General features: G+C 39.6%; 2 protein-coding genes and 1 long non-coding RNA gene across 14 annotated transcripts in view; 2 read left to right on the plus strand and 1 right to left on the minus strand.

The window, feature by feature from the left end:
* Window positions 1–25614, plus strand: part of LOC126624328 (G-type lectin S-receptor-like serine/threonine-protein kinase At1g61500) — a 64234-nt gene that overhangs the window by 12277 nt on the left and 26343 nt on the right. For 2 of the 10 annotated variants that reach the window (XR_007624056.1, XM_050293397.1), the window contains exons 6-7: window positions 6608–6758; window positions 6864–7158. The exons of 5 other annotated variants lie outside the window; for them this stretch is intronic. Coding sequence is in view for 3 of the 5 variants with exons in the window: in XM_050293397.1 (XP_050149354.1) it covers window positions 6608–6758; window positions 6864–7158 (446 nt within the window). In the remaining 2 variants the exon portion in view is untranslated. Of the gene's footprint in view, window positions 1–3873; window positions 5229–5327; window positions 5436–5579; window positions 5777–5898; window positions 6110–6269; window positions 6508–6607; window positions 6759–6863; window positions 7333–25614 lie in introns of those variants that run through there. 3 more of the 10 variants (XM_050293392.1, XR_007624055.1, XM_050293395.1) reach the window with 3 other exon arrangements.
* Window positions 6221–25031, minus strand: LOC126624361 (uncharacterized). 3 transcript variants are annotated; one of them, XR_007624066.1, is made up of 5 exons: window positions 24741–24966; window positions 24549–24624; window positions 24337–24480; window positions 17483–17836; window positions 6221–6346 (listed from the first exon to the last, which is right to left on the minus strand). It is a non-coding gene; the product is annotated as an uncharacterized LOC126624361 (long non-coding RNA). The 3 variants fall into 3 exon arrangements; XR_007624067.1 differs by lacking the exon at window positions 6221–6346 and having other exon boundaries at window positions 17482–17496; window positions 17788–17836; window positions 24741–24960; XR_007624068.1 differs by lacking the exons at window positions 6221–6346; window positions 17483–17836 and adding an exon at window positions 18618–18942 and having other exon boundaries at window positions 23822–24480; window positions 24741–25031.
* Window positions 17088–17561, plus strand: LOC126624356 (G-type lectin S-receptor-like serine/threonine-protein kinase At1g61460). Its single transcript, XM_050293424.1, has 2 exons — window positions 17088–17235; window positions 17406–17561. Exons 1-2 carry the CDS (start codon window positions 17088–17090, stop codon window positions 17558–17560), a joined length of 303 nt encoding a protein of 100 aa, XP_050149381.1. The 3' UTR covers window position 17561.

Consider the following 25614-nt stretch of genomic DNA (forward strand, 5'->3'; position numbering starts at 1 on the left):
TTGATTGATATGAGTGATGCTCATGGATGTTGACATGAGTGATGCTCATGAATGTTGACATGAATGATGCTCATGAATGTTTATGTATGATTGACATAAGTAATGCTCATGTATAATTTGGGAGTATTGGACGTAGTTTTGATTACCTAGTTGGTAGGAATAGCGACAGGTTGCCGAATAATTTTGGAGTACTGGACGTACTTTTGATCACCTCGTTGGTGGTAATAGCGGCAGGTTGCCAAATAATTGTGGAGTAATGGGCGTACTTTTGATCACCTGGTTGGTGGTAATAGCGGCAGATTGCCGAATAATTGTGGAGTACTTGGCGTACTTTTGATCACATGGTTGGTGCTATTTTGGGCCTTCGTCCTCAACACATCATTCCAGCCCATTTATTTTGGGCTTTGCTATTTTATTTTTAATTTTATTTTATTATTATACCCTCTGATGGGGTTTATACAGATGTCTCCGAAAGATAAGAAAAATACATCATTCAAAAATAAGAAAAGTGATTCACATCATTCTGGTGGGGTGTTTATTCCTTACTTTTGCTTTCTGCTTTCCGTCGCACTCTCTCTGTCTCTTCACCTGGCAGACAAAATGAATCATAATAATAGGAACCTTATAATTTTGCCCCTTTTCTTCTTTTCTCTTTTCCTTTTTTGCTTTACTTTTGCTTTTACTTTGTAGATTGCAGATGGCACTCAGGTTCTCTGCTTTTACTTTGTAGATTGCAGATGGCACCCGTGGGAGAGGGCCCGCTGGGCCAAGAGCTGGAGAGGGATGCGGGCTCGGGTCAGTAGAGCCATGACAAGCGGAAATAGGGTGCGAAAATGCAGGTGGAGGTGCATCTTCTCTGGAGTGACTTGCAAGCTGTGCAAGATGAGCTTGAACGGGGTTCATAACTTCCCTTCATGGCTAATTAGAAAATAAAATTTAATTTCTCTAATGAGTAATTTCCTTTCAGGCAGGGCGTCGGAGGCGGATGAGGACCACTAGCCGATCCAGGAGGAGGCGTCGGAGGTATTGGGGTTGTTGAGGATGGATCTCGGAGACGGATGCGTGGTGTCGCCCGCGGCGGAGCTGACGAAGGCGTTGATTAATTCCTCTTGTTTTCTTCTGTCCGCCACTGCCTCCGTCGCGTCCACCATGGCCTCGGAGCTGAAGCATCTGAAGAAATGGCACTGGGTCTCTTAGCCAACAGTTTTGGTTGTGATATTTGTAACTGGGTAATGTGCTACTACATTCTGGGATCCTCAATTAGCTGCAGTTGCATTAGATTGGCCAATTCCAAGGATTTGCTCATTCGGGACAGATATCATAACTTTAATCCCTGTGTTTGCAAGTGAAACAAGCATGGCACGGTCAACGTCATATAACCGAACATGTCGAATTTGCTGAGCTTTCAGGAGGGCTACAACTTGCGTTGGGTGTGGCATGTCTGAGAGGTCTGTCCTTGTATTCATGCCGATCAACACATCTTCATCAGCTGTAGCAGCTGAAACTGTTAAAAGGAATAGCAGAAGCCTCCTAGCCATGGATTTCTTCTCCAAAATGCCCATCAAAGGATCTAAAACAAACCCAACAACGCGCAGAGAGAGAGAGAGAGAGTAAAAAAAGCTTCGGTTGATCACTAGCCCATCGTCCACCGCCGAGCACGATGTCTTTCCGTCCACGAAGATTAGGCTGAACGGCTTGAACATGCTTGGAGTCGCTGATGTGGCGCGGCAGGCTTTCCACATTTCGACGTCAAAACTCGCCGACTCAGACGCGTCGGCTCGGGAGAAGGGCGGAACTTTTCATGTCGTAGCAGGGAAACAGGAGAGGCTTACACGTGTCCTTGAGTGTCAGGACCTTCCCGTCCTCCCTCGTAAGAAGCTCCGCTTTGTTGCCGAGAAACATTAATGGCGGAGAACTGCTCGTCTCTCTCTTCTGGTTTTTTTTCCTTTCTTTCTCTCACTAGAAAATGGAAAAACAAAGTGGGTTTTTGGGTAGTTGGAGAGTTAAGAGCTACCAAAAACAGTGGGAGTGGGAGTGTCTCTGAGTGTGGGTGTTGGGTTTCTGCAGACTCACGATGGAGTGTGGTGAGGTCTCACGGTGGTGAGATGAAAAAATGGAAAATGACCAACATAGCTTTTCGTGTCCTTTTCCACAGACGGAGCTAAATGTTGATGCACAAAACCGGAGGTCTTGGAACAACGTAAATCCGACCGTGAATTTGCAAGAAATGTAAATAACACAAGATATATCATGGTTCATCCCAATGTTTGGGCTACGTCCACACTGATATTGTATTTCTCGGAGATGATTGTGAGGGAGAGAACCTCTGTAATGAGAGTGAGGCTTTGAGAGGGGGTAGGAATTGGCCTTCCCTAATTGTGAGGGTGATGAGTCATTTTATAGAATAAGGGCTCATCACTTATTACATATTTGCCCCTTTCTTTATTACATAATTACATTTAAGTCCCCCGAATATTTGTATGAGATCTAAATACGGAGGCCCTAAGTATGGTATAAACAATATATATCAAAGTCTTGTGCATGACTTTGACAGCATTGGTTGAAGTTTACCGATATGCTTGAAACAGGGACACCTATATTTGAAATGTGAATCATCCACATACTCAATTTTAGCCCAAAACAGTATTTCAATGTTCGTTTGTATTGCTTTTCAGGGAATTTTTAATCATTCTGATGCAAATTAGAACCGAAAGTTGTTGTGTTTGGCTCATATACTTATGAGTTGGCAACAATTTTGATAGTTTAACTTTCTGAATAGTTGTACTCTATAGGCTAGGTATAGAAAAGGGTGTTGAATATGCCATGTGAACTTAAGATTTTCTTGGTCTTGGATTTTGGCATAATTGTTGGTGCATGACTATAAGTGAAGGAAATAGTCTTTTTTCGGATTACACCCATTATCTCAAGTTTTGGATCGAACTAATCCATTGACACAAATAGTTTATGGAAGAAAATCGAGTTATGCATTGTGTGTGCATCCAAAGGAGAACACAAAGGAGAGAAAGTGTATCTTGTACTAGTTATTCTCATAGTGAAGAGCAATATCTCTTCGGGGGACGTAGGCAGGATTTTGCCGAACCTCGTAATTCTCTCGGTGTCGTTATTTCTTGTTTTTTAAATTGTTCAACTGTGGGTTTGTATTTTGGTGAGATAATCTGAATTTGGTTTCGCACTGACCGGCCAAAGCACAACAAAAGTAGTGTTAATGCTTTGAATTCCTCCATGTTCTTCCTATTCTTCTTCAGCTTGCTTCTTCTGTCACGGCAGATTACGAGATAAGTCCTGCACAACCATTATCTGAGGGACAAACTCTTGTCTCTCCCGGCCAGGTTTTCGAATTGGGATTCTTCAGTCCTAATAATAGTTCCGGTATTTATCTCATGTTAAAAGCTTTATTGATCTAATCACTATATTCATACTGCAGGGGTTATATATCACCTGAATATGCAATAGAAGGTCTGTTTTCAGTAAAGTGGGATGTTTATAGCTTTCGGGTATTGCTGCCAGAGACTGTAAGCGGCAGAAGGAACACTTGAGCCTTATTGCATTTGTAAGTACACACATGATGGTTCAAATGCTAAGTGCACGCTATTTACTTCTCTAATCCGAAGCTGTAACATTGGAACGGTACTTTGGAATGTTTTCAGTCACCCACATATTCCCATACTATTGTATATGCAAAGATAGTGGACTACGTTTTCAGTCAAATGTCAAACATCTACAACGAACTGTATCTGATGTTTCAAAGTTTTCTGCCTTTGACTTTGAGAGCAATGGTAGACTTTTCCTCATAACAAAATTGCAAAGTCATTTTCTCCCAACGAAATTTACAGATACTCTTCACCTTTCTTTTTCTAGAAAACGTATTAGAGTTCAAATGGGGTTTGGAAACGAAACCATTGGTAGTATTTTCGGTTCCACCATGTTTTTCCTAATCTTCTTCAGCTTGCTTCTGTCACAGCATAATTGTGCTGAAGTTTATAAAATAACACCGTCACAACCATTTTCACAGACACAAATCCTTGTCTCCCCCAGCCGCATTTTCAAATTGGGGTTCTTCAGTCCTAATGGTTCGGTTAACAAGTACGTGGGGATATGGCACATGAACATATCTCCGCGTAAAGTTGTATGGGTTGCCAACAGAGAAAATCCTATTGCAGCTTCAGATACCTTTGCTAATTTGACAATTAGTAGCTATGGGAATCTGGAGCTTGTAGATGGGAAGCAGAATTCTCTTTGGTCAACAAATATTTCGGTGCCATCTAATGGTTCAGCTGCAGAGCTTTTGGACAGCGGAAACTTTGTCATAAAAGATGATGATGTAGGAGCTGATCCATTGTGGCAGAGTTTTGATTATCCTAGTGACACACTTCTACCAACTATGCAGCTGGGATTCGATAGTAAATCCGGAAAGCGCAGTTTCTTGAAAGCCTGGAAAAGTGAGAGTGATCCATCAGCTGGCTGGTTCTCGGTTGGACTTTCACGGCAGGTTCCATCACAACTGTTCGTTTGGATTAATGAATCAAAACCCTACTTGAGAAGTGGGGCATGGGATAAATCCATGTTCATCGGGGTACCGGATATGGATAGTCAATATCTAAGTGGATTCACTCTAAATGATGATGTGAACCAGGGAACAAAATATTTTTCTTATAGGTTTTTTGACAAAACCCTTTCATATATTGGCATCTCTTCAGATGGAGTACTGAGTCTTAAGCTTTCGAACAATGGCAGCAACTGGTGGCTAAGCTGGGAGGCACTAGTGAATCCATGTGAAATTTATGGAACATGTGGAGTTAATGGTGTCTGCAAAGGTTCTGAATCTCCAAACCCAAATTGCGAGTGTTTGAAAGGGTTCGTACCAAAATCAAATGAGGAATGGAGCAAGGGAAACTGGACTGGAGGGTGTGTGAGGCACACCGAATTGTTTTGTGAACAGAGTAACACAAGCAGGTCATTTGTTTCAGGAGGAAAAGAAGATGTGTTTTGGAAGATGGTGGGATTAAGGCTACCAGATTTCCATGAGCTTATCGAAAAACTGGGGGCTGAAGAGTGCAAGATACGATGCCTAAATAATTGTTCTTGTCAGGCTTATGCGCAAGTTAATAATATAGGGTGTTTGGTCTGGTCCAGTGACCTTATTGATATACAAGAGTTTTCCTCTGGCGGGAACGATCTTTATATTCGCCTAGCACACGGAGCATTAGGTAAACAAACGAGAATTGTTTCCTGCAGAATTATAATGAGTATCTTTTATTTTCTGCCTCATACTTTACTCATTGCAATTCATAAATTCATTTTTTCAGATGAGGGAAAGCCAGTAAAGCTAATTGCCAGCGTCACTGCTGTTGGTTTTATCACTATCTTGAGTGCCATAGCATTTGGCGTGCACAGACTGCGTTCTACCATAACCGGTAAGAGAATAACATAGAGTGATAGCAGCTGATGCATTATTCAACTTAGTATATAACTTCCATGCATAACTTCACAAGAACATATTTACTGATTGATATCCATTACTCGATAACCTTGTTGTGATCGCTATATTTTTGAAACAGGGAACATGAAAGCAAAAACAAAATTAATGCAGTTGAATCATACAAGTGATCATTCAGGTGACAATCTTCAAGAATACATAAGAAAACATGATCCGTCGGAGCTATTCATCTACGACTTTGACAGCATATTAACTGCTACAAACAATTTCAGCACCACGAACAAACTCGGGGAAGGAGGTTTCGGCCCTGTTTACAAGGTGACTATATAATTGTTTATTCATTTCAATTTCTAAAGGAAATTATAGTGTTTTCAACACCGGCTAGAAGCCTACAACTACGAGTTACAGATATGAATCGAATGTTTAATTTATGTTTGTAGGGTAAGCTACAAGAAGGGAGGGAAATAGCAGTAAAAAGATTATCCAGTAGCTCGGGGCAAGGCATGGAGGAGTTCAAGAATGAGATGCTGTTGATCTCCAAACTCCAACACAAGAATCTTGTTAGGATCATGGGCTGCTGCGTCAAAGACGATGAAAAGTTACTGATTTACGAATTCATGCCGAACAGAAGCTTGGATACTCTTCTATTTGGTTAGTTTTACTGCCACTTTACATGTTTTGATGAAATTTCTGATTGTTACATATTGTTCTTTTGTTACCGTAATTGGCAATCCCTTAGCTCTTTGTAATCCCCCACTACTTATGATTTTGTTACTGTTATTGCTTACATTTTTATGGATTTATTGATTAGATCCTAAGCGCAGAGAAGAGCTTGATTGGGCTACACGCTTCAATATTATCCAGGGAGTTGCTAGAGGACTTCTTTATCTCCACCACGATTCCCGTTTGAAGGTAATCCATAGAGATTTGAAGGTTAGTAACATTCTCCTGGATGAGAATATGAACCCAAAAATTTCAGATTTTGGATTGGCACGAATCGTTGAAGCGACACAGAGTCTAGCAAATACTCACAAGGTTGTGGGAACACGGTAAGCGTCATTCTTTTCCTATTATTGGCATTTTTCTTAAGACCAGAAACAGAGAAGACATTTTTTTCCAGTTATTAATACAAATGAATTGCTTGTGCAGTGGTTATATGTCTCCAGAGTATGCCATGGGTGGGATATTTTCTGAAAAGTCTGATGTCTATAGCTTTGGCGTCTTGCTATTGGAGATTATCGCCAACAAAAAGAATAATAGCTTCTATTGCAACGAAGAACAGCACGGATTCTTAGCTCATGTAAGCTAAACACTCAAAATCTTCATTTGGATTTGTGTTTTTAAGATGCTAAATATAGCATATTCTAACAATTGTAGGCAACGTTCACAATATGCCTTTTGTCAGGTTTGGCACTTATGGATTGAAGGCAGGGGACTGGACTTGCTAGATGAAGTATTGGTGGATTCATATTCGTCCTTAGAAGTAATGAGATGCATGCACATCGGACTCCTTTGCGTGCAGGACAAGTCTGAAGATAGACCAACCATGCCGGACGTAGTTTTCACACTAAGTAGTGAGACGGATCTTCCACTACCTAAGCAGCCTATATTTTCTTATTTCCGAATCTCTGTCTCTAATCCTCAACCCAAATATGACAATATTTTATCTGCAAATGAAGATGCCATAACCGTGATCGAAGGTCGGTAAGCAATAGAACGTTGTTACATCACAATGCAGTGGATTTTGGCTATTGCACGTGTAAATACAAGTAGGGTTATTGCACGTGTAAAAGTTCTGCAGCTTGTAGACCGCAAATCTGCTATTTAATTAGTACAGTGGTAGACTGAGTTGAAAGATAATCGAAACAATTTAAGGAATTCTTCTTCTGAACCTTATATATTTTTCACTATAAATACGAATGGATCATGCATGTGGAAATCACACTGGCATGGCAATGGCAAGCATGATATGAATCGACAAACAAAGAGATGACACTGCCCGCAATGCAGATTGTTCAACTTGTTTCTGTAAAGATTTTGATCAAGGTGGATGCTTATCTCGGCTAGTAAAATAAAATTGTCAAGATGTAAAATTTGAAACTACCAAAAAAATCACGAACAAAAGCACTTTAATTATTAGAAAACAACGTTTAAGCAGCAGTACAAACACATTGTAGCACCGGTAATGATCTACTTAATGTATTTTGTCCCGTTCACCATTCATGGATTGGGCACCCCAACAATCATATTTAACCTATATATATGATATTTTCAGTCTGCAGGAGATCCAACTGCTCTCAGTTCGCCACGTGAGCAAGAAACTAGTGGTAGCACTTGTTGGATAGTGGCCAAATTAGCGGCCAACTTGGCATCCACTTTCGGCTATTAAACAAAACAAAAGAATGAAAGACAAAACGATGAGGGAACATCATGATGAGGAGGCATCATGATTATGTTTCCTTGTTTTGTGGCTTTGTCAAAGCCATAATTATTGGTTTTCTTGGGATGGAAAATAAGAGAGAAGTGAGAGCTGCAGAGAGAATTGAGAGCTCATTTTTCTGCAGAGAGCAGGGAGAGTTGCAGAGAGCCCAAAAGGAAGAAGAAGATGCTGCTTCATTTGGTTAGTAATCATTCATCAAAGTAGTTGTTGTTGTAATAGCTTTGAGCTATATATATAGAGAAGAGATTATTCATTATATTTCTTTCTCTATTTGTTTCTGTGGTGTGTAAGAGCTATTGGGTGTATTGGGTTATTTGGGTTGTGAGACTGCCAACACTTTGTAAACTCCCAATTGGTTGATAGTGGATTATTGGGTGAGCTCCTACTGCTCCGAGGACGTACTCCAGTTACACTGACTATTGATGAACCTCGTTAAAATCTTGGTGTCTTTTATATTTTGTTCTTGCATTTTCAAATTGATATATTTCCTGTGGGTTAGAAAGAGTTGGTTCCAATTGGTTTTGGTGTTATCCTAGCACAATCCATATCAAAGTCTTCTGCATGACTTTGACAGTAGTTGTAGTTTACGGAGTAGTCTAATATGCTTGCAACGTGAATCTCCACATGCTATTGAGAAATTTCTTTCATCTGAATTTTAGCCCAAAATAGTATTTCAATATTCGATCGTATTGCTGGAGAGTGAAATTGCAAGTCTTCTAGTGCCAGTACAACCTATATTTACTTCAATTCTGAGATATGTGGATACAAAATTTAGTACAAATGGCCAGGATTTGATATCATCAAACTTTGTTATGATTACAATGCTAGACGGGAGGTAACATATAATCTTTCTACATGTTTACTTGATATTCACTTTTTGCTTAACAATAGCATGGAGAAAAAGTAAATAATCGTATAAGAATTCTAAAGACACTGCAGTTTTGATTTTTGTAACATGTTGATGAATTCCACAAGTATTGTGTCCCTTTAAAATATCTACTTATAACTGATTTATAAGAACTTAAGCACGCTCATGATTCACTTCAATTGCATACCTAATCAATAATGGGATGCATGTATTTATAACAACTTCAAGATTACAATATGGGTTTGAAAACCCTGGATACAAGGAGCTTTTTAAATTACAAACAGAAACACAAGATTACATACATAGCTTTGCGTACAACAAATATTTGAAATACAAATCCTAAAAAGTAGGAGTATCAGAAAGGATAAGAGTTTGATCAGAATCCCAACTCCTCATATTGCGTTGAGTATAGCATAACCTTGACTTCGTCTAACACACCCCCCCCCCCCCCCGGGGGGGCAAGCTAACAGGTTGAGGAACAACTGGAAGCTTGGACACCAATAATTTGAATCGAGATGAAGACATACCTTTGGTAAATAAATCAGGAAGCTGATCTTGCGAACGAATGTAATTAACCAACAATTCACCACGGACCACTTTCTCCCTGACATAGTGATAATCAACTTCCGAATGCTTAGTTCGTGAATGAAACACAGGATTCGAAGCAAGAGCAATTGAAGACACATTGTCACACCATATCTGTGGTCACACGAGATGTAAATGCAGGTCTCGGAATAAAGACCTTAACCACGAAAGCTCAGCTGCTGTGTAAGCTAATTGCCTATACTTGGCCTCAGCACTCGACCGAGAAACAATTTTATGTTTTTTGAACTCCAAGACACCAGATTTGAACCAAGATAAATACAAAATCCACCAGTGGAATGCGAGTATCTGGATTCCCAGTGAGTAGGGATGAGCAAATACCCATCGGTTATGGGTAACCGCGGTTATCCGCCCATTTAAATTTCACGATTACAGTTATGGGTAACCGTTTATTTAAATAAACGGTTATGTATAACCGTTTACCCGTGAAATTTAAATGGGCGGTTATGGGTATTAACCGCGATTATAAACGGGTAACCATTTACTCATTTATTTTATATATGTAAAATTAACACAAACCATGTTCCCTATCGAACAAAACTTAGATCAATATTATTGACTATAGTGCATGATTTCTATAACTAATATAATATAGTTTTTCTTAACCACTTTAAATTTCATGGTCCATTATATATATTATGTTAATATTTTACATTCCGAGTCAAATAACCCAAGAATACTTAGCAAATTTTATATTACCTTCATTGCGAACAGTTAAAAATATCGTCTGTAAACTATTATTTCAATTATTGGAATGGTATACAGACTTAAAAAATTAAAATGCGGAAATGTATGATGAATGTACCTATAACGGTGTTTAATTGTTAGAAAAACAAAATTATGACAAATTTTTCTTTTTTAATTTTCAAGTTGTTAAAAAAACACGTAGACGGGTGAAAAAAGGAGTAAATGGTAAAAAAGAAAGGATAAACGGGTTTAAAAATGATAAATGGGTAAACGGGTACTAAACGGTTACGGTTAAATGGGTACACAGTTATGGGTATGGTTAACTGTTTATAAACGGTTATGGGTATGGGTATAACCGTTTAGACAATTTCCCAACGGGTAAACGGTTATGCGGGTATGAGAATAAACGGTTATGGATAAATAACCGCGGTTACCCGCCCGCCATAACGGTTGCCCATCCCTACCAGTGAGTAGTTGTTGGAGCATGCATGAACTGGCATACTTGGTTAAATGCATAAGATAAATCAGGACGAGTGATCGTTAAGTATTGTAGGGCATCAACAACACCATGATACATTTCTAGTTTATCAAATGGATCTCCAACATGTGCACTTAGTTTTTGGCCAGAAGACATTGGTGTAGAAATTGGTTTGGCATCCTTGAATTTGGTGAGTGATAAAAAGTCCAAAGCATACTTGGATTGACACAAATGTAAATTACTGCCATTATACTTGACCTCCACACCCAAGAAATAATTAAGTGGTCCCAAATCCTTCATGGAGAACAAAGTGCCCAACTTCGTAATTAATCTGGACATCTGACGAGGACTGTTGCCAGTGATCAAAATATCATCTATGTAAATAAGAAGGATAAGATACACCCATTTGTGATTGAACACAAACAGACTATAATCACAGGTTGATTCCTGAAAACCAAGTTGAAGCAAGAAATCCGAGAACCTCTGAAACCATGCCCTAGGGGCCTGTTTAAGACCATAAATGTTGCGTTGAAGTTTACAAACATAATTGGGTAACTGTTGATCAACAAATCCCAAAGGTTGGCGCATGTACACTTCTTCATTCAAAAACCATGCTAAATCGCGTTTTGGACGTCAAGCTGCCTAACATGCCAACCTTTTGAAACTGCAAGACTTAAACAAACCTAATTGTATTGTTCTTAACCACTGGACTGAAAGTGTCGTTATGATCCATACCAGCCTTCTGATGAAAACCATTGGCGACAAGCCGAGCCTTATGGCGCTCAATTGTACCATCTGCACGTCTCTTCAATTTGAACACCCATTTATTGGGAAGCAAATTCATTTGTGGATGAAACGGAACCAAACTACAAGTTCCACACCTTTGTAGCGCATTAAATTCCTATACCATGGCATTCCTCCATTCCTGAGATTTGACAGCTTGACTGAAACAGGTTGGTTCAATAGGAAATTTGTCAACAGTCACATGCATGGCATACTTAGGGTTTGGTTTTTGGATGCCAGACTTCGATCGTGTGGTCATACGATGGCCTGGATTATTTGACAACACTTGGATAGGTTCCATAGATACTACAACTTGTTCATTTGAAAGTAAGGTTGATGACTCAGGAAAGGACGACACTAGTGTAGTAGGGATAGGACGGGATGTGACAGCAGATGTGTTTGGGTGAGGTTGAAACCGTTCTGTGGTTGGTATGGCAATTATGTCGCTGGAAGGGTTTTGTGGAGTGGCAGGAATCTCGGGTAGGTTAGGTATGGCAATTATGTCACTGGAAGGAGTTTGTGGAGTGCCATTGATCTCGGGTAAGTTAGGTAGTTGAGTTGAGATATACTAGGAGGGCTAGGCAAATCAAAGTTAAATAATAACACGGGAGAGTGAGAGTTACTTGCTTCATTGACTTTTTCTGAGGTAGATGTGAGTCCCTTAAAAGGGAAAGGGTCCTTGTCGAATAGGACATGGCGAGACAAGTAAACTCGTTTTGTGGACAAATCCAAACATTTGTAGCCTTGGTGATTCACTGAATAGCCTAAGAAAACACAAGCTTTTGATTTGGGTTGCAGTTTATGTTGTGTATAGGGAACTAACCATGGAAAACATTGACAACCAAAGACTTTTAACATGTCATACCTTGGGTTTTTTTTAAACAACTTCGCATAGGGTGACATATTGGACAAAAGTTTTGTTGGCATGAGATTTATCAAGTACGTAGCTATGGAACAAGCATCAAACCAAAATTTATTTGGGACGTGAGATTGAGAAAGCATGACGATACTTGTTTCAACAATATGTTGATGTTTTCTTTTTGCAATACCATTTTGTTCAAGATGTTTAGGGCATGAAAAACGTTGTGAAATTATTAGTAAGAAACTTCTGAAAAGCACGACTTTTATATTCCCCCCTTCATCACATTGAAGAGTTTTAATTGAAAAATTATACATGTTTTCGACAATAGCCTTAAATTTTACAAATATCTCAAAGACTTCACTTTTGTTTTTCATGGGAAAAATCCAAGAGTATTGAGAGTAGTCATCCATAAACAACACATAATAACGAAAACCTTCATTAGAAATAACTTAGTACTCTTTCCTAAGGGACATGACTCACAAAAGGTTACATCAGAAGTACCATGAATTGGTACCAATTTATTTGAAATTAAAAACTTAATTATTGAATTGGCAGGATGACCAAGCCTAGCATGCCATTTTTGGACTGAACACCGTACTCCTACCAAGGCTGAAATTGAAGACATGAACTGTCCACTACCACTAGGAAATGGGTATAACCTATTATCACATCTCCCTTAGAAAAATGTCTTCCGTGTCATGAGGTCCTTAACAAGGAAACAACAACAACAACAAAGTCTTTTCCCACTAAGTGGGGTCGGCTATATGAATCCTAGAACGCCATTGCGCTCAGTTTTGTGTCATGTCCTCCGTTAGATCCAAGTACTCTAAGTCTTTTCTTAAGGTCTCTTCCAAAGTTTTCTTAGGTCTTCCTCTACCCCTTCGACCCTGAACCTCTGTCTCGTAGTCATCTTCGAACCGGAGCGTCAGTAGGCCTTCTTTGCACATGTCCAAACCACCGTAACCGATTTTCTCTCCTCTTTCCTTCAATTTCGACTACTCCTACTTTACCTCGGATATCCTCATTCCTAATCTTATCATTTCTCGTGTGCCCACACATCCAACGAAGCATCCTCATCTCCACTACAAATTTCGTTCTGGATTCATTGTCATAAGGATTCGACGTAACTGTGGAGTGCCGACTGTCGACTACCTGACGCCCTCCCCCTCCTCCTTTATCCGGGCTTGGGACAAGAAAAAAAATATGAAAATATTAGTAGATAGCAATTGTTGTCTAAGGTAAACCTATAGGCATATATGATGTTTTGAGAGGCAGTGGGACAGTGAAGGACATTATTCAAATCAAATGAACAAGCTTTAGTTTGTAGTTGATTGAAACCAAAATGAGAAATAGTGATGCCAGAATCATTACGTACACCCCCAATAGTTTCATTACCATTGTATTATTTAGGATTAACCAAAATTTGAAGTTCAGGAGTACATGTGCATTAGCACCAGTGTCTAACAGCCAGGTACCATTGGATTGCTTGTTCAAAATGATCGGCGAAGAGGACATGGCTATGAGTTTTTTGGCAGAAATCCTACCTTCATAAGCAGCGTTCATCCTTTGGTAGCAATCAAGGGCAAGATGACCTGGTTTGCCACAAATTTGGCAAATGATACGCTTACTAGGACAAGGAGGTCTCTCACCATTAGCGAGCTGATTGCGCTGGTTGTTATCGTTACGAGGATTGTATCCTCGTTGATTGGACATAGAACCATGATTAGATGTACCTCTTCCAGTCCCACGAGAGCATGAGTAGCAACAAAGGCATTGACATGTGCAGGTTCAGCCAAGGAAACATTATGATCTGCCATTCTTTGCTCGGTAGTCAACATAAGTGCCTCAAGGGTGGGATAGATGATAGGGGCATCCTGAGCTTGAGCATCACTTACTGTCATTTCAAACGTAGGTCCTAGATTGTTCGACACAATCTACACAAGTTCATCATCATTCACAGATTGCCCCGCTAGGGCAAGGTTGTCAGCGATCGCATTCATGCGATCTAGGTAATCTGCAACAGAAAGATCACCCTTCATAGTCTGCAACAACTCATTGCGCATGAATAAAATTCTGTTCTGAGAAATGGAGGCAAACATTTGCTCCAAAGCTTCCCAAGTGGCACGTGCAGTCCTCTTGCTTGTCACAGTAGACAAAACAAAAGCAGTCAATGAACCATTTATTCAACTGAGAATCATTTGATCTTGTTGGATCCATGCAGTGTACACAGGATCCACAGCGGTAACACCATGCAAGTTTTTGGGAGGGCATACCAAAGTACCATCCACGTACCCCATCAGATCTCTACTCTTGAGAATTGGGAGAATTTGAGCCAACCACAGTGGGTAGTTGGTTCTGTCAAGTTTGATATTGACAACAGTGGAAAACGGATGGAAGGCAGTGGTGGTAGGTGGGTTGGAGGAGGTGGAATTGGAAGAGTTGACATTGTTTTCAGCCATTGAAGCGTGGAAAAAAAAAACAAGGATCTAGTCGTTAGACAGTAAGGCTCAATACCATATAAGAACTTTAGCACACTCAGGATTCACTTCAATTGCATACCCAATCTATAATGGGATGCATGTATTTATAACAACTTCAGGATTACAATATGGGTTTGAAAACCCTGGATACAAGGAGCTTTTTAAAATACAAACAGAAACACAAGATTACATACACAACTTTGCGTACAACAAATATTTGAAATACAAATCCTAAAAACTAGGAGTATCAGAAAGAATAAAAGTTTGATCAGAATCCCAACTCCTCAGATTGCGGTGAGTACAGCTTAACCTTGACTTCGTCTAACATTAGGTACCTCTAGAATCACTATCTCGTTCCCCATTGCTTTTGATTGAGATGTGTCTGCTTTCGCATTGATCACCGGCTTCCAGTCGCCCACGTATTCTCATACAAAGATGTTGGACTACTTTTTTCAGCAAATGTCAAATATCCAAGGAACAAATATCTGATATTTCAAAGTTTTATCCCTATGACTTTGAGAGCAATGGTAGACTTTTCCTTGTAACAAAATTGAAAAGTCATTTCCTCACAAGGAAATTACAGATACGCTTCGCATTTCTTTTTCTAAAAAAACATATTAGAATTCCGATGGGGTTTAGAACCGAAACCATTGGTAGTATTTTCGGTTCCACCATGTTCTTCCTAATCTTCTTCATCTTGCTTCTGTCACAGCATCATTGTTCTGAAGTTTATGAAATAACGCCGTCACAACCATTTTCACAGACACAAACCCTTGTCTCCCCCAGCCGCCTTTTCGAATTGGGGTTCTTCAGTCCTAATGGTTCGGTTAACAAGTACGTGGGGATATGGCACACGAACATATCTCCGCGTAAAGTTGTATGGGTTGCCAACAGAGAAAATCCTATTGCAGCTTCAGATACCTTGGCTAATTTGACAATTAGCAGCAATGGGAATCTGGAGCTTGTAGATGGGAAGCAGAATTCTCTTTGGTCAACGAATATTTCAGTGCCATCTAATGGTTCAGCTGCAGAGCTTTTGGACAACGGAAATCTTGTCGTAAAAGATGATGATGTCGGAGCTGATCCATTGTGGCAGAGTTTTGATTATCCTAGTGACACAATTCTACCAAATATGGTGCTGGGATTCAATAGTAAATCCGGAAAGCGCAGTTTAATGAAAGCCTGGAAAAGTGAGAGTGATCCATCAGCTGGCTTGTTCTTGGCTGGACTTTCACGGGACGTTCCATCACAAGTGTTCATTTGGATTAATGAATCGAAACCCTACTGGAGAAGTGGGGCATGGGATAAATCCATGTTCATCGGGGTACCGGATATGGATGGTCAATATCTAAGTGGATTCACTCTAAATGCTGATGTGAACCAGGGAACAAAATATTTTTCTTATAGGTTTTTTGACAATACGCTTTCATATTTTGGCATCTCTTCGGACGGAGTACTGAGTCTTAAGCTTTCGGACAATGGCAGCAACTGGTGGCTAAGCTGGGAGGCACTGGTGAATCCATGTGAAATTTATGGAACATGTGGAGTTTGTCTGCAAAGGTTCTGAATCTCCAAATCCAAATTGCGAGTGTTTGAAAGAGTTCGTAATGGAAACAGGACTGGAGGGTGTGTGAGGCACACCGAATTGTTTTGTGATCAGAGTAACACAAGCAGGTCATTTTCTTCAGGAGGCAAAAAAAGAGCTTTGGTCTGGTCCAGTGACCAAACCAAACGAGAATTATCAGTATCTTTTGTTTTCTGTCTCATACTTTACTCATTGCAATTCATAAATTCATTTTTTCAGATGAAGGAAAGCCAGTAAAGCTAATTGCCAGCGTCACTGCTGTTGGTTTTATCACTATCTTGAGTGCCATAGTATTCGGCGTGCACAAACTGCGCGCTAAAAAACCGGTAAGAGAATAACATAGAGTGATAGCATTATTCAAATTAGTACATAACTTCCATGCATAACTTCACAAGAACATATTTACTGATTGATATCCATTACTCGATAACCTTGTTATGATTGCTATATTTTTGAAACAGGGAACATGAAAGGAAAAACAAAGTTAATGCAGTTGAATCATACAAGTGATCATTCAGGTGACAATCTTCAAGAATACATAAGAAAACATGATCCGTCGGAGCTATTCATCTACGACTTTGACAGCATATTAACTGCTACAAACAATTTCAGCACCACGAACAAACTCGGGGAAGGAGGTTTCGGCCCTGTTTACAAGGTGACTATATACTTGTTTATCCATTTCAATTTCTAAAGGAAATTATAGTGTTTTCAACACCGGCTAGAAGCCTACAACTACAAGTTGCAGACATGAATCGAATGTTTAATTTATATTTGTAGGGTAAGCGACAAGAAGGGAAGGAAACAGCAGTAAAAAGACTATCCAGTAGCTCGGGGCAAGGCATGGAGGAGTTCAAGAATGAGATGCTGTTGATCTCCAAACTCCAACACAAGAATCTTGTTAGGATCATGGGCTGCTGCGTCAAAGACGATGAAAAGTTACTGATTTATGAATTCATGCCGAACAAAAGCTTGGATACTCTTCTATTTGGTTAGTTTCACTGCCACTTTTCATGTTTCGATGAAATTTCTCTTTGTTACATATTGTTACATATTGTTCTTTTGTTACCGTAATTGGCAATCCCTTAGCTCTTTGTAATCCCCCACTAATTATGATTTTGTTACTGTTATTGCTTACATTTTTATGGATTTATTGATTAGATCCTAAGCGCAGAGAAGAGTTTGATTGGGCTACACGCTTCAATATTATCCAGGGAGTTGCTAGAGGACTTCTTTACCTCCACCACGATTCCTGTTTGAAGGTAATCCATAGAGATTTGAAGGTTAGAAACATTCTCCTAGATGAGAATATGTGACACGCCCCAACCTGATATACCCAAATATCAGGATGGGCATGTGTTGGCCGACACCTGAGAGTGTCGAAGCCATTTTAAACATGCAAACAATAAGATAAATAATTAGAAAGAAACATGTCGATGCGGAACATGTTCAGAGCATACAACTAATCAAGGAATACATGAAAGAATTACAATAAAATATATGAATAAAGGAGTGGTTCTACACTGGAAAGACTCGAAGATACCTACGTAAAGATGCCCTAACGCCAGGATCATGTGCCTCGAACCTAAATCCTGAAGGGGGCGCAAAACAGAAAAGGTGAGTGGACCAAAGTTTATAATAATACTAATAATACGAAAACCATTTTAATTTAGAACATAATAACCCCCCGTTTTAAAAACACATATAGTACTACATAATTGGTTCTCTGAAAACCCTAGCATGCTGTGCAATCGTTTGGAGAACATATATATGTACCACGATACTCCAAGATGGTAGTAAAACCACTCAAAGGTAAATCTATAAAACCTCCGCCCGAAGGCAAAATCCATAACTCTCAATTGTACCATACTTTCTAGGGGTATCATAGTAGCCCAAAGGTAGTACATGTCCATCACCCGAAGGTGATGCTGTATGACACCGGGTTATGCCAGTGAACAAACATAGTAGGCCCCATCACCCGAAGGTAAAGCTGTACGACTCCGGGTTACGCCGGAGAAGAAACTCTATAACATCTCACATCGACACTAGCCGTGGCTCGTGAAGTTGTCCGACACTACTTTCGGCAGTGAAGTTGGAGGTATAACATATATCTCACTCATCCTCATCACCGTGTCCTATGGCCATAGACATCTAATACCTGTGTGTGTGGATGTGTTGTATGATAACCCACTAGATATGTTGTGCTAGGACAGCACCAAACCCGTTGGAACCAACTCAAGCTAACCCACAGGAAATTTATCAAATGAAAATGCAAGAACAAAATATTAAAGACACCAAGATTTTAACGAGGTTCCTCCACAGTCAGTGTAACTGGAGTACGTCCTCGGAGCAGTAGGAGCTCACCTAATAATCCACTATCAACCAAATGGGAGTTTACAAAATATTGGCAATCTCACAACCCAAAAGCCCAATACACCCAATAGCTCTCATACACCAAAGATACAAATAGAGAAAGAAATATAATGAATAATTTCTTCTCTATACATATAGCTCAAAACTATTACAACAACAACTACTTTGGTGAATGATTACTAACCAATTGAAGAGGAGCACTTTCTTCTTCCCTTCAAATAGGAGATGCAGCACCCTTTATTTTCTGATGCTCTCTATCTCCCTCTCTTCAAAACCGAAAATGGGCTGCTTCTCTTTCTCACAATTACTCCCAAAGGCAACCAACCTCACAATTATTAAGAACCAAAGTCACGGGTGTTATGGCCAAAACAATTCACTTTAGACAAGGTGCCATGTTTTCCTCCCCAAAACATGGAAGGGACATAATTATATTGTCTTTTTTCCTTTTGTCCTCCCCAAAACAAGGAAGATGTTGTCCACCTTTTTCCTTTCCTTTATAATTTTTTATAGCCAAAAGTTGGCCACTTGGCCACATACTCCAACAATCTCCACCTTGGCCAAGTTCCGAAAAACGCCATGATAAGCCAACCAACACAATTAACACACAACATCACTCCCAAACACTAGCAAGAGAACAACTCATGCCGAGCCAAATGCTCCAAAACTCCTTCTGCTCAACGCCTTCTTTATATAGGCAAAATATGAGCCAAGTTCAAGCAATGAACAAACTTGGCTACACCAACAACCTTAGTCAACATATCAGCGGGGTTGTCTTTAATTGGAATCTTCTGGAGAATGATTTCCCCTTCACCAACAATTTCACGAACAAAGTGATACTGCACATCTATGTGCTTGGTCCTCGCATGATGAACCTGATACTTAGCCAAATAAATAGCACTTTGACTATCACAATGTACCTCCACCTGCTTCTGATCAACCCCCAAATCTCTAATCAGCCCATGTATCCAAATAGCCTCTTTTATAGCTTCAGCAACTGCCATATATTCAGCCTCTGTAGTAGACAAGGCAACAGACGACTGCAAAATGGACCTCCAACAAACTGGTCCTTTAGCCATAGTAAACACATAGCCTGTAGTAGACTTTCTTCCATCCAAATCACCTGCATAATCTGAATCAACATAACCAACTGCAAAATGACCAATACCAGAGTCATCTCTCTCAAAGCATAAACCAACATCTCGAGTATCATGGAGATATCTCAATATCCACTTAGCTGCTTGCAAATGCTCTTTACCTGGATTATGCATATATCGACTCACCATGCCAACTGCATGAGCAATATCTGGTCTAGAGCATACCATTGCATACATCAAACTACCAACCAAATTTGCATATGGTATATTTTTCATTTGCAGCTTCTCTTTATCAGTTTTAGGACACTGTAGAGAACTCAATTTAAAATGAGGAGCTAAAGGGGTACTAACCGGTTTGGTTGAATCATGAACTCCAAACTTCCGAATCAACTTCTCAAGGTATTGTTTTTTATTCAAACTGACCAAACCCTTCTCTCTATCTCTAGTGATCTCCATGCCAAGGATCTTCTTCGCTTCACCAAGATCCTTCATCTCAAACTCATTCTTCATTTGCTTCTTCAATTTTTCAATCTCTTCAACATTCTTTGAGGCAATCAACATATCATCAACATATATCAACAAATAAATGAAAGACCCATCTTGCAACTTCTTGAAGTACACACAATGATCATATTGACTTCTAGAATAATTTTGGCCTCTCATAAATTTATCAAATCTCAAATACCATTGCCTTGGAGATTGCTTCAAGCCATAAAGTGATTTCTTCAATTTGCAAAACAAATTCTCCTTCCCTTTCACTATATACCCATCCGGTTAACACATATAAATCTGTTCATTCAAATCACCATATAGGAAAGCCGTTTTCACATCAAGTTGCACAAGTTCAAGATCATACTGTGCAACAAGAGCTAACATAATGCGAATTGATGAGTGTTTCACAACCGGAGAAAAGATTTCATTGTAGTCAATGCCCTCCTTTTGTGCATACCCTTTAGCAACTAATCTTGTTTTGAATCTCACATTGCTTTTCTCATCAGCATCTTCCTTCTTGGCATACACCCATTTGCAACCGATAGCTTTCTTGCCCTTAGGCAATTTAGCTAACTCCCAAGTCTTGTTCTTCAAGAGAGAATTCATCTCATCACTCATGGCATTGCACTACCTCTCATTTTCTTCACTCTCAATAGCTTCCTCAAAATTGGATGGAATCTCATCAGTGATAATAGGAAGAGCAAAAGAAACATAGTCACTATACCGAGCTGGCTTGGTAATTTGTCTCTTTCCTCTGTTCTTGGCAATAGACTTTTAAGGTGAAACTTCCTCTTCAACTTGAATAGAATCTTCAAGTTCAACTTCTTCAACATCCTCATGGTCTCCAACTTCTTCACTTGTAGTGGCTTCGACATCAGCGGAAATAGGATTTGAAGTACCAGAGGCAACTTTCTCAAGCTCCACCTATTGGACATCTTTCACATTCTTCTCAGAGACTTTGTACATACTTTCTTCATCAAATGTCACATCTCTGCTGATTACAAGTTTTTTCATCTCTAGGCACCACAACCTGTAACCTTTGACACCACTACTAAAACCAAGAAAGATAACCTTTTTGGCTCTAGGATCAAGTTTATTTTCAGTCACATGAAAATAAGCAGGTGAACCAAAAATACGGATATAGTCATAATCAGAAGAAGGTTTTCCAGTCCATACCTCCATTGGTGTCTTACCCTGAACAGCAGCTGAGGGTAACCGGTTGATGATGTGACATGCATAATTAACTGCCTCTGCCCAAAATGACTTGCTTAAACCCGACTGAGACAACATACATCTAACCTTTTCAAGCAAGGTTCGATTCAATCTTTCTGCAACTCCATTTTGTTGTGGAGTTCCCCGAACACTGAAATGTCTCACAATTCCTTCCTCTTTGCAAACTTTAAAGAAAGGATCGGATGTGTATTCACCACCATTATCCGATCTCAAAATTTTAATCTTTCTCCCAGTCTGGTTCTCAACCATTTTCTTCCAACCCAAGAAAATGCTTAACACCTCACTCTTGTGCTTCATAGTGTAGACCCAAGACCTTCTTGAATAATCATCAACAAAGGTCACGAACCAATGTCTACCACTCAAAGAGGGAGTCTTTGTAGGACCCCAAACATCTGAATGCACATAATCAAGAATGCCCTTCGTCTGATGTACAGCAGTACCAAACTTCACTCTAGTTTGCTTTCCCAAGACACAATGCTCGCAGAAATCAAGCTTACAGGTCGTGGCACCTTTTAGAAAACCTTGTTTCACAAGCCCTTGTAGAGCTTTCTCACCTGCATGACCTAATCTCATATGCCACAGTCTAGTAGTATCAGAATCAGATATGCCCATATTTTCTGAGACTACAGATGCTTCAGCTGTCATAGTACTTCCTTGCAATAAATACAAATGGCCACATCGAGGAGCTTTTATCACAACAAGTGCACCATAAGTAACTTTCAGTGTCTGTCCATCTGAATGAAACCTGAAGCCCTTGGATTCCAAAGTACCCAAAGAAATAAGATTTTTCTTCAAATTCGGTACATACCGAACACCTGTCAACTCTTTAACCATGCCATCATGCAACTTCAAACGAACTGTACCAATCCCTTTTGTTGTGCAAGGATTGTCATCTCCCATGAACACAACGCCACCATCAAACTCTTTCAAGCTTGAAAACCAATTCTTGTGAGGAGTCATATGATGAGTACAACCCGTATCCAACACCCATTTAGTAGCACAATCAAATGATGAGGAAGTGGTTAAAGCAAAATCAACAAAATCTGTTTCAACCTCAGCAACATTAGCTTCAGAATTTTCTTTGCCTTTGGTCTTCAACCTAGGACAATCTTTCTTCCAATGGCCCTTATTATGACAAAAGGCACATTCATCCATTTCCAAAGGTTTTCTACCTTTAGAGTTTCCTCTAGGTCGAGACTGTGATTTTTTCCTGCTAGAAGATGATCTTCTCTCCGATGATCTACCTCTAACAAATAAAGCTTCAGAGGTACTATCATGATTTTTATCTCTATGCCTCATTTCATAATTCATCAAGGCATTTGACACATCTTCAAATTTCACAGTTTCTTTACCATGCATAATAGTGGTAACAAAATGCTCATAAGAGTCCGGCAATGAATTCAACAATATTAAGGCCTTATCTTCATCCTTAATATCCTCATCTAAATTTAACAAGTCGGCAATCAACTTATTAAAAGCATCAAGGTGTCTAATCATTTTTGTACCTTCTTTGTATTGGAAGCGGTAGAGCTTTTTCTTCAAGTGTAGTTGGTTCTCTGCACAAAATACTTCTGAGTTTTTGCAAGGCACAACCGAATTGAAGAGCAAGCCCACAATTTTAATTTTTCTCATTCCGACTTCGACATAGCTTCCGGCTTCTCTCCCAAAGCGGCAAGTAGATCTTGTTGAGCCAACACATCTTTGACCTCACATTGCCACATCCCGAAGTTGTTTGTGCCATCAAACTTTTCCACTTCGAACTTTGCATTTTGCACCGTAGTTCTTGCAAACCCGGAGCTGCTTCCAAAAGGATTCTCATCTTGCACGTCTGACATCTTTGGCAACTAGACAGTACCCAAGAGCAACCAGTGCTCTGATACCAATTGTTGTGCTAGGATAACACCAAACCCGTTGGAACCAACTCAAGCTAACCCACAGGAAATTTATCAAATGAAAATGCAAGAACAAAATATTAAAGACACCAAGATTTTAACGAGGTTCCTCCACAGTCAATGTAACTGGAGTACGTCCTCGGAGCAGTAGGAGCTCACCTAATAATCCACTATCAACCAAATGGGAGTTTACAAAGTATTGGCAATCTCACAACCCAAAAGCCCAATACACCCAATAGCTCTCATACACCAAAGATACAAATAGAGAAAGAAATATAATGAATAATTTCTTCTCTATACATATAGCTCAAAGCTATTACAACAACAACTACTTTGGTGGATGATTACTAACCAATTGAAGAGGAGCACTTTCTTCTTCCCTTCAAAGAGGAGATGCAGCACCCTTTATTTTCTGATGCTCTCTATCTCCCTATCTTCAAAACCGAAAATGGGCTGCTTCTCTTTCTCACAATTACTCCCAAAGGCAACCAACCTCACAATTATTAAGAATTAAAGTCACGGGTGTTATGGCCAAAACAATTCACTTTAGATAAGGTGCCATGTTTTCCTCCCCAAAACATGGAAGGGACATAATTATATTGTCTTTTTTCCTTTTGTCCTCCCCAAAACAAGGAAGGATGTTGTCTACCTTTTTCCTTTCCTTTATAATTTTTTATAGCCAAAAGTTGGCCACTTGGCCACATACTCAAACAAGATATATATCTATATCCAAAACATAACTCAAATCGCATGCCAAATTGTAAAGATTCAAAAGTTCCAAAACCCCATAAAATAATACCTCCTCACAAATCCACTGAAAATCATATGTATCAATCAATAGTTTATAACCCTTAATATAATGTAAACCGAATATATCCAAAATATTCCAAATATCAAAGATTTGCAATTTCATCAAACATATTTTAAAACATACGCAACTCTGAAATAAAATATACATGCAACCCTAAGATTTATAAAACCATGCAAGTTAGGAAGGGGTCCACTCACAAGTCTTCCTTTGCCCGGGAGCTGCTCAACTAGCGAGGGAGGTGCCACTTCCCACAGATGTACCTAGATATAAAATGTAAAAATTGAGACTGATTCCATCTTGGGTTCATCGGGAACAACCAAAAAGGTCGTTGGATTCCTAGCCTGAAATCAGAGAAGAAGATAAGGGTTAAAACCCTGAAATTCTCACTCAATTTCGACATGCAGTGTACCTGAGATCAGAAGAAGTTGAGTCCAACTAAATCGACAACGATTCCTTTCGAATTTCGCCTTGAGTTCACCAGAAAACTAGAAAAGCAAAGACAGAGATTAAATTCTGTAAATCCTTCAATTTCTCAGCTCGAAATTATCCCCACATCACTCATAAACCTTGGATTAAACACTAAATGAGGCAGATGTTTCACCTGAACCGACGGGGAAGACTCGAAGCTCACGGTTCAGTGAGTTCGAAACTCTGCCATGCGCAGATGATCCATGCAGAGCCACTGCTGAGATCCTCAGGCAACCCATTATCTATTTCTGGTGATTTTGTGTTGAACCAAGCTGTAAGAGATGGTGGTTGTGAGTGGTGATGCTCGGGAAATTAGAGAGTGAGGGTGAGTTACAGAGAGCTTCAACGGGAGAGATGAGAGGGAGAGAGTTATGGGTCACGTGTGAGAGAAAACAAGGAATAAAAGAATGTGTGGGCCACGAATCGTTGAAGTGACAGAGTATAGCAAATACGCACAAGGTCGTGGGAACACGGTAAGCGTCATTCTGTTCCTATTATTGGCATTTTTCTTAAGACCAAAAATAGAGAAGACATTTTTTTCCAATTATTAATACAAATGAATTGCTGGTGCATTATGTCTCCAAAGTATGTCATGGGTGCGATATTTTCTGAAAAATCTGATGTCTATAGTTTTGACGTCTTGCTATTGGAGATTATCGCCAACAAAAAGAATACTAGCTTCTATTGCAACGAGGAACAGCATGGATTCTTAGCTCATGTAAGCTAATCACTCAAAATCTTCATTTGGATTTGTGTTTTTAAGATGCTAAATATAGCAGATTCTAACAATTGTAGGCAACATTCACGATATGACTTTTGCCGGGTTCGGCACTTATGGAATGAAGGCAGGGGACTGGACTTGCTAGATGAAGTACTGTTGGATTCATATTCGTCCTCAGAAGCAATGAGATGCATACACATCGGACTCCTTTGCGTGCAGGACAACTGGACAAGTCTGAAGATAGGCCAACCATGCCGGACGTAGTTTTCACTAAGTAGCTTTCGAT

Source organism: Malus sylvestris, chromosome 5 (assembly GCF_916048215.2).
Source record: "Malus sylvestris chromosome 5, drMalSylv7.2, whole genome shotgun sequence".
NCBI classification, from domain to species: Eukaryota; Viridiplantae; Streptophyta; class Magnoliopsida; order Rosales; family Rosaceae; genus Malus; species Malus sylvestris.

Bases quoted from the DNA above. Each gene is read 5' to 3' on its own strand.
- LOC126624356 (XM_050293424.1), top strand. From the start codon at position 17,088: ATGGAGGAGTTCAAGAATGAGATGCTGTTGATCTCCAAACTCCAACAC. The intron at 17,236-17,405 runs GTTAGTTTCACT...TTTATTGATTAG, and splicing joins CTTGGATACTCTTCTATTTG to ATCCTAAGCGCAGAGAAGAG.